The sequence below is a fragment of the Calcarisporiella thermophila genome, assembly GCF_041956535.1.
Source record: "Calcarisporiella thermophila strain CBS 279.70 unplaced genomic scaffold VTP21scaffold_10, whole genome shotgun sequence".
Lineage (NCBI taxonomy): Eukaryota > Fungi > Calcarisporiellomycota > Calcarisporiellomycetes > Calcarisporiellales > Calcarisporiellaceae > Calcarisporiella > Calcarisporiella thermophila.
In genome coordinates, this window is record NW_027192200.1 from 697,694 (window position 1) to 706,746 (window position 9,053).

Consider the following 9,053-nt stretch of genomic DNA (forward strand, 5'->3'; position numbering starts at 1 on the left):
GTTCGATTTCGTAATCATCTAAATACCGAACCTGGATATACCTCTCACTATCATACCCTTCGTCAACTTCTTCTATCTCTAAGTGAATAAAATTTAGATTTAGATATTTTATAATTGGGATGAAATACCTTAAATCTTTTAAAGATGTTCGATTTCGAATCATCTAAATACCGAACCTGGATATACCTCTCACTATCATACCCTTCGTCAACTTCTTCTATCTCTTCCTCTCTCTTTCTTTTAAGAGTTCTATCTGCTGCAATCCGAGAGGATTCTACAAGAAAATCCAAAACGATTTTGGGCACTATAAAATCGGGAATTCAGGATAAGTCAAAAAGTTCAAAACTCGAATTTCTAAAGGATTAGTACCTTTCTTGCGTTTAACTGCTCGCTTTGTTACTAAAGTGGGAGTTGAGTCAGTTTGTATGTTTGGCTGTCCTCCATTCAGCCTTGTATCGTCTGTATGCAATCAATTAGGAGAGGTTAACAATATGAAAAAAAGTATACAAACTGACATTACCTTGTGAGGTTGACGATACAGCTTTCGACTTAACTTCCCGAGCAGTTCGCGGTTTGTTGTCATCAAATCTAAAGCTCAATCGTCTAAGAAATTCTCGGGGAAACTTCTCTGAGACTACTGAAGACAGTTTTTTCTTGATTCAGACTTTTCATTGACCTGAAGAATTGCAAGTTGACGAAGAGTTTGATAATAAGGATTATCCGTGTGCTCCAGTAGATGATTAAATAAAATTGTTCCATCTCGTGAGTCAAAAAAGATCTTGCAACTTCCTCTAGCTGTTCTTTATGAACAAGCGAAGAGGAAAAGTCCTCCAATCCTATCTGACAATTCTTCTGCGAAGAGGATAGTAAGAAACGAGACTTAATCTGGGAAATAAAACGAGGAATAATGTGGAGAGAGCCGACATGATGAATATAAAAATGAATAAAATAATGCAGGATTTAGTATATGAATTGTAACGAATTCAATGTAGATCAAAGAAGCGTAAAAGTGATTTCGAGAATAAGTATTCTTGAATATATATTGTATTTTTAAGGAAATATTAATACAGTTGCAGAGAGTTCTGAAATTCTGATCCTTTAAAGTCTAAATACGGTATATCTGATCAAGTTGAAAACTCCCAATTTCTAAATCCAGTATGTCTGCTTAGGCTTGGAATCTCCCAAAGAGTAACAGGTTGCAGAGAGATCTAAAACCTTGATTCTTTTACCTCTATGTATGGTATGTATGATCATATTTGGAATCTTCCAATTGCTAAATCCAGTATGTCTGCTCAGGATTGAAATCTCTATAAGATTATTTAATAATCTTATAATAGTGATTGCTTGCGTCTTTTCTTTTTACAATTTCATCCCAGCCTTCTATTCTTCTTCCATTATCTACTCTACTTCATTTAGTAACAACTCTTTCGCCCTTAACTCTCTCAAACAAGCTCATTTTCTAAAACATTTCATTTATTAACGCACTATTAATGACACCAAATGACGAACGAAAAAAGACTCTTTTGCATTCTTGAGGGCGAATCCACAGCATTCTCAATTAAAATCCCAAAAGAAGACACTGTGGATGACCTTAAGGGAGCTATCAAAGAAAAAAAGTTAAAGATCTTCGGTGACGTTGATGCTGACTCACTCATACTCTGGAGTGTCTTGATCCCAGATAAAGGCATTCCAGTCAAAGTTGATGATGTTGAACCAAAGACTCTGCTTACCATGTCGACAATGACTATTTCGAGTGTATTTGGTGAGAACCCTGCGCCGAACACTATACACTGTATTGTCCAACGACCTGCCTCAGCACAAGGTATTAAATTAGAATGACTTGTTTTTCGGTTTTCTTAATGATCAATCAATTTGTATATACAGCGAAATTCGTTCAACAAGACCAGATTACTGCAACACTGAATCAGATCATCTCCATATCGAAAAAGAATCACAATGCTCACATAGTGGATAAAGCTAGCGTCGAGCAGAGTCAAAAGCATCTATTCGGTCGCTTCTATAAATCCATTTTACCATATGGCCATACAGCGTCAGACATCAACCTACCAATGCTTGGAAAGTTGTTGGACATGGACCCAACAGTATCTTCAGATAATCCTCAAACTTTGCTTGATATTGTTAACGATGACGCTAGCAAGTCAACTGACCACTGCGTTGTGGCATTGATTGCTCGGTCAGGATCAGGGAAAACAGCCACAGTAGTTGATTTGGCAAGACATCACTTTGTTGTGTACGTTGTATGTTCTGATCCACACTCTCGCAAACCACCCGGATTTCAGGATCCAAACTTTAAAAAGCTCGCGAAGGAAGCCTATGATTTTCATCGCAGGGTTTATGAGAAATCTCCAGAGTCATTTGATCAGGTATTATTCAAGGACAGTACGCTGAAAGACTTAATCGAAGATCGTATCAACCTAGAGTTCCTAGCTCGCCTGTTGTTCCTGTTGATGCTCTTCGACATTAACAGTGACCTCTCACCAGAACAGTTCTTCCGTGAGCAGACTACTACAGGAATTTCAACAATCGGAAAACTAGTAGGAGCACTGCGTGTATATGATAACATTACAATTCAAGCAATGTTACAACAAGTTCAGGACATAATTGCGGAGAAGCTCGGTAATAGAGGACTCGCAATTGCATTAGATGAGGCGCATATAGCAGATGAATACATCTTAAAAGGTCAATTCATTGCACCATCAGCAGTCAACAAGAGCGAGGAGGATCTAATGGACAACAAGTTAATGTTAAAGAGCATATATCGTCGTGGCTTTCTCACGCCTTTGTGCTCATCACTTTCCACCATACGCGCGACTTTGATTGTCCTTGGGACCTCGTTATCTCTTGGCAATGCAGAGCATGTCTATACGGCGATCGGCAAGCCTGAGAACTTTCTAAAGATTGTCAACTTCCCATCAAGTGATGGTGAGGATGTGGAGAGAATGTTAAAGAGGACCCTAAACTTGGATGATTGCGTAATTGCTGACGCCAAGCGACAGAAGCTCAGTGGACGTGCTCGATTTGGAACCAGAGTTATTAAAGAGCTCTCTGCTTTATGCGATTCTGGTACTGGATCCAAGCAAGAATTGATTGATAAATCTATGGATCAGACTATTCAACTGTTGAGAGTGGACCTAGTTGCAGAAATTGAAAGCAAAATTGAAAAGTACAAGGATATCATACCTCTTCTTTGTCGCATGGTTATGGCATTCAAACTTCATCGTGGCAAGATTTCATTCCCATACAAATCGGAGTATGACTTCGTTAACAACTTATGTGCTCTGCGCCGCGATAATAATAGCTTCCATTGGGTCATGGATGAGCCATTGGTTATTGATGCTATAGAGGAGGTACTTCGAAATAAACGCATTGATGCATCATATATTACTCACCTTCAACAACTGGACTAAGTTATTCAACTTCTGGGTGCGAACTCGACTACTAAAGGAAACGCATTCGAACCGCTAGTAAGACGTTCCTTACAACGTTTCAATGGATATCAGCTTTCAAATCTACCATTTCTAAAAGGATTAAATCTACCTGAATGGTGCAACCAGTTTACGATTCAAATTGATGAAATCAACACAGCAGAGGGCTATGGTTTTGGCAGCGGCGTGGAAGGCGACCTTAACTTTCTAGTGAATCGACCGCTACATAAGCTGCTTGAAGAACAGCCTGGAACACGTCAGGACGGTGCTTGGTTCTTTAATAGAGAATATGCTGGCTCTCTTGCGATTAAACTCTACTCATCTCCAATATCGAAGATAAGATGCAATGAAAACGATTCGTCAAGTGACATACGCCTTAGTTTTCTAAGTAAGAAAACCGACAAACATGAAGCACTAAAGGGAATCAGGCAAAAATTTGAAGAATCGAAGGTACCTACGGAACTTAAAGGAATACTACGAATCCACCTCCTATTTCCAAGAGTTCAAGACAACACCCCGAAATCTTATGTGAAGCAGAGAATTGATAATGGCTTTGTGGAGGAAGATGTCATGGTCTATATCGACACTAGTAATATGGATAATTTCTTTGACGAGAATATTGAAGATCAGAAAGAGTGTATCCACACTCTAAAGGAGATCATCAAGTTTGTGACGAAGGACCTGCAATAAAACGACTCGTCAATGATGACTATGCTATTGTTAAAGCCTATAGATAGCGCAAACATAGCTTCTACGCAAACAAAAATCGAAACATGGCACTATGAGCGGTCTATTGAATAACTGTTTCAATTAATTAAGTTTGCCTCACCTTAGTAAATTCTACTTCAACTTGATTTATTCTTTATAACTAACTCCAACCTGAACAATAATTGTATATTATAAAATTCCACTTGAACGGCTTATATCACATATACAATAGAATATCCGTCAATAGACTCCTTTAGGAAAAATATTCATTTAATCTGAAATTTTTGGAAATATGCCTATTGAAGTTATACATGGCTTTTGGCTTTTTTATCTCTTTCTCCATAAAGGCATAATAAACAAAAGCCAAGTTTCAGCATAAACATAGTACACTTGGATCACCATCCAGTATATCCCCCTTTGGCTTCAAGAATGTCTTTTACCCGCTCAGGCATCGTGCTAATAAGCTTTTCATAAACATCCTTTGGGATAGATTCCCAGACGATGTTAATTTTTTCCCATAAGTCATCCTTGCCTGTAATTTTCGGAAACATACTCCTCAGACGCCTCTTCACTTCGTCCCATAAGTTTTCAATGGGATTAAGATCAGGAGATTGTGAAGGCCAATAAAGAACTTCGACGTTGTTCTTTTTAAACCACCCATCGATCAACTTCGCTTTGTGCTTATGGTCATTATCATGTTGAAAGTTGAGCTCTTTCTCATTTATATCGTACTACTGAAGAGTGGCCTTCAATTTATCGTCGAGGATTTGAGAATACAGTATTCCATCTAGACCATCTGTAGGATTTCTCGAGTTCTGGAGTGATCGGAGTTCCAAATATTCCAAGTAATTCAAGATTAAGATTGATTAATCCTATTCATTACAAAAATTCAAGGACTATTTATAAACTCTAGAAAACACTCTTTACATAATACAAGTGGGTATTAAATGGTCAATGAAAAACTGGAGTAAAATTACAAAACCAAAACTATCTATCTAAGGTAAAATATTCCAATTTGCTCTGAAGATAAGAGATAAGAAAAATACGTAAAGATAATTCAAGATATGTAAAGTTTATTCATTACAACTCTCCCCTTCTTAAAAATCACCGTTCGGTTATTTTAAAGTTACTTAGTCGAATTTTCGTATTCTTCTAATGCTCGTTGTGCATTTTCTAAGTTCTGCTTAGGCTCCCAAGTAGAATCCGTTTCGTCGTAGCCGGCCCATTTGATTAAATATTCAACTCGTTCGTTGCGGTCGAATTTCCCTGCTCTCTTTTCCATGATGCGCTCGACTTCATATTCAAGTCCTTGCTCTGTTTCAATTGGCGGCGGGGACTGAACAACTCTGCTCGTTTATTCTTGAGGGCTCTCGTAGTATCGCTTCAGAAATGAGGCATGAAAAACTGGATGGACTCTAAGTGACTCGGGCAACTCGACTTTGTAAGCTACAGGCGATATCTTGTCTATAATCACGTATGGTCCGATGAACTTGTGATGTAAGTTGGGTGTTCACCGTCGAAATTGTGACCTTGTCTCCCATGTTGAACTCTTTTTCCTTGCAATCTTGGTTGGCGAACTGAGCTTGACGTGATTTCGCGATTGATAAATTATCCGTAGTGCTCTTGAGTAGGTTTGACATTCTAAGGATGAAGTCTTCAGTTGTTTGGACGTGGATTCTGTGTGGTGTGAAGTTCAAAAGGCTTGACAGTACTACTGGGTGTTGTCCGGCGTTAAGTAAAAATGGGCTCATTTTTGTTGACGCTTGCTTCGCGTTGTTGTATGCGAACTCTGCAGCCGTTAAACATTCGTCCCGATCATCTTGTCGATACGAAATGTATGCTCGAAGCATTTGTGCTAGGGTGCAGTTGGTTCTTTCAGTTTGACCATCGGTTTCCGGGTGATATGCTGTTGATGTCGCGAGCTTCGTTTCTAAATAATTATTTAGTGCTTTCAGAAGTTACTAATAAATCATCGATCTCGATCTGATACCATCACTTGTGGTAATTCATGCAACTTGAAAACGGTGTCGAAGAATAATCTCGCTATCTCTGGCGCGTTAACTGAAGTGGTCGCTGGAGAAAAGTGTGCCATTTTCGTGAGTTGATCAACGAATACTACTATCGCGTCGTATCCCTTCTCGATTTTGGCAGATGCGTTATAAGGTCCATCGATACCTGTTGCCACTTTTGCGTTAGAGTCTCGAGTGTTTGTAGAAGCCCTGCTGGAAGACTGTTGCTCGTCTTGGTTCTTTGGCATATCTCGCAACTCGTCACATATTTCTTGACGGCATCTCGTAATCTCGGTCAATAAAAAAATCGGTGAACTCGTTCGTAAGTTTTCTCAATCTCTAGGTGTCCTGAAGCTGGAATGTCGTGATGTTCTTGAAGAAGCTGAAGTCGTATCTCCTTGTCGTTCGGAATGCATAATCTTTCCTTATCTCCTCCCTCCCCGAAGAAAAGAAGATCATCTCTTAAGTCGAAATACCTGATGCTGTGAGCTATATCCTTTGGAATTGGCTGTTCGGATCCTCGAGTTGTTCATAAATGTTAGCAAAATCTGGGTCATTTTTATACATGATTCTTATCTCGTTTAATATCCCAGTGGGCGGTTGAATTGTCGAAATTGTGTTGATCTCGAAATCAGGTCGTCTTGAAAGAGTGTCGGCTACTATGTTGGTCTCTCCTAGCTGACACAATATTTCAAAGTCGAATTCCTGAATTATTTCCATCCATCTTGCTTGTCTTCGCGTGAGCGTTGGTAGAGTCTGGAAGTTTATTAGTGATATGTGATTCGAATAGATCTTGAAATGTTGTCCATGAAGATAGTATCTCCAAGTTCTAAGCGCATGAATAATTGCTATTAGATCGTTTTCGTGAGTTGCATAGTTCTGTTCAGCTGAAGTTAACTTGTGTGATTCGAAAGCTACTGGGTGAAGCATTGCTCAATTCTTTTTTCATTCCAGAGACGGAATGCTTTTGTATACTCACTTACTAGAACACACAGATTATCCTTATCATCATACCTTATGTCAGCTTGCAGTCCTACAGAGAGGTGAAAGTAATGAACTGAGAAAAAAGCTGTTTTCTGAAGTTTCTGAAAAGTTTCCCCAGGAATTTATAAGGCGGCTGGACTTTAGGTTTGATAATAACAAATCGCGCACTGCTCGGGTAGTTGAGCCCAAAACTGCATCGTCTACTCCACAAGGTAATGTCTAGTTTTCAAAATCCTTACCCACCTTCTACTAATTTGAGATTATCTATTACACACTGACGGTGCACGACTGAATGGGAGCCAGTCTAATAAACAAAATAGTTCAACTCCCACTCTAGAAACAAAACGAGCAGTGAAGCGTAAACCAGGTGAATATATCTTCAAAGCTTTTTATAAGTATCTTTGCTTATACTTAGTTATGCCTGAATTTTTAGTGCCCAAGGCTGTTTTGGATTTACTTATGGATTCATCTCGGATTGCAGCAAATAGGGTTCTAAAAAGGAAGAGAGAGGATGTGATAGAGGAAGGGGCTGACGAAGGGTATGATGGTGAGAGATATATCCAGGTTCGGTATTTGAACGATACAAAGCTGAACATCTTCAAGAGTTTTAAAATTTCTCAACCCGATTTTAAGATCTCAAAGTCAAAGTTTTATACTCTAATTCCGAAACATTTTAAGAAAGCGTGCAAGAAGACCGACATGTGCGAGGTGTGCGTCGAAGGCAAGACGAACTTCGATAACCTGCGCCGTATACAGCGAGAAATCCATAATGATTGCATGGGAAACTGTTTCGCTGGAGACGTAGAGCTTTGTGAACGAGAAGTTACTGAAGAGGATAAAAACCGACTCGAGCAACTGAAGGAGAAAGTTGCTGTATATATTTCCCACCAGCGCTTTGTGGAAGCTAGGAAGCTAGGAAGTCGATGTTCGAGAAGAGTTCCGAAGAACTCAAGGAAAACAAACGAATCCTTAAAATAGATTTCAAAGAGAATTTGCGATTGGGAGAAGGGCCGGTTGAGACTGGAAAAACCTATTTCTCGAAGCAACAATGTTCTTGTTTGGGCATGGTGTTACTCTCACCTGACGGACAGAAGGAGTACTTTGACTTTTTTTCCGAGAATTTGAGCCACGACACACTTCATGTCAAAGATTGCCTTGATATTTTATTTTCGAAAATATCGCTTGAAGGGTTCGAAACTCTTGAAGTTTGGACCGATTGTGGACCTCATTTTAAGTGTCAAGAATTGGCGCATTATCTGCTTCGCGAATTTCCGGTAAAATACATCAAAGAGGTTCAATGGAACTTCTTTGCCGAGTACCACGGAAAGAGCTGGGTGGATGGGCATTTCGATTTGCTCTCTCGTTGGTTCTCATCAATTGAATCGACAACTGGAACAAGCAATATCGACAGCTTGATCCAGTCCTTTGAAGACCGCCTACAGGCAACCAACGACGGCAGGGAACAAGCAAAAAAATTATCCATTAAGTTTTTCCGCTGAGCAATCCAGCAGATCGGAAACACTCAAGGTCTTGTCAATCGAAAAGTTTTCGAGCTTCTTTTCGTTTTCATACGAAAACAACAAGATTTATGCGTATAGCGGTTCTGCGGGAGACGAGAAAGTAGAAGTCAGCCAGAAAATCCTTACAAAAAAAGGATAAGCGGGCCACGAAGCGGCCTCCAAAGCATAATGAGGAGGCAGGGGAGAAGAGAACACCAGGGGTTAAAAGGCATATTACAATGATTGAATCACTTGGGCGAGCGCTAGATATCGAGGGATTGTGTAAACGGATTATGAAGTTGGCGCTCTGATTATACAGTTTATTTGGATGGGGACTGGAAGAGGGAGAGGGGGAGAGGGGGAGGGGGGAGGGGGAGGGGGTACAAAAGGAAGAAAGTGGGAGACCG

At 39.8% G+C, this 9,053-nt stretch overlaps 4 protein-coding genes across 4 annotated transcripts; 2 read left to right on the forward strand and 2 right to left on the reverse strand.

Moving 5' to 3' along the window:
* Positions 1-18: 18 nt before the first annotated feature.
* VTP21DRAFT_1031 (uncharacterized protein) lies at positions 19-759 on the reverse strand (the record flags this gene model as incomplete). Its single annotated transcript, XM_069389632.1, has 5 exons — positions 19-72; positions 129-304; positions 370-459; positions 521-603; positions 677-759. The coding sequence occupies 5 exons, from the start codon at positions 757-759 to the stop codon at positions 19-21; spliced, it is 486 nt and encodes a 161-aa protein (XP_069251920.1).
* Positions 760-1,500: 741 nt separating this feature from the next.
* On the forward strand, positions 1,501-3,428 carry VTP21DRAFT_1032 (uncharacterized protein; the record flags this gene model as incomplete). Its single annotated transcript, XM_069389643.1, has 2 exons — positions 1,501-1,822; positions 1,885-3,428. The coding sequence occupies 2 exons, from the start codon at positions 1,501-1,503 to the stop codon at positions 3,426-3,428; spliced, it is 1,866 nt and encodes a 621-aa protein (XP_069251921.1).
* A 2,581-nt stretch (positions 3,429-6,009) lies between these two features.
* On the reverse strand, positions 6,010-6,411 carry VTP21DRAFT_1033 (uncharacterized protein; the record flags this gene model as incomplete). The annotated part of the gene is made up of 2 exons (XM_069389654.1): positions 6,010-6,084; positions 6,145-6,411. The coding sequence occupies 2 exons, from the start codon at positions 6,409-6,411 to the stop codon at positions 6,010-6,012; spliced, it is 342 nt and encodes a 113-aa protein (XP_069251922.1).
* Positions 6,412-7,564: 1,153 nt separating this feature from the next.
* On the forward strand, positions 7,565-8,646 carry VTP21DRAFT_1034 (uncharacterized protein; the record flags this gene model as incomplete). Its single annotated transcript, XM_069389665.1, has 2 exons — positions 7,565-8,066; positions 8,126-8,646. The coding sequence occupies 2 exons, from the start codon at positions 7,565-7,567 to the stop codon at positions 8,644-8,646; spliced, it is 1,023 nt and encodes a 340-aa protein (XP_069251923.1).
* Between the last annotated feature and the right edge of the window lie 407 nt (positions 8,647-9,053).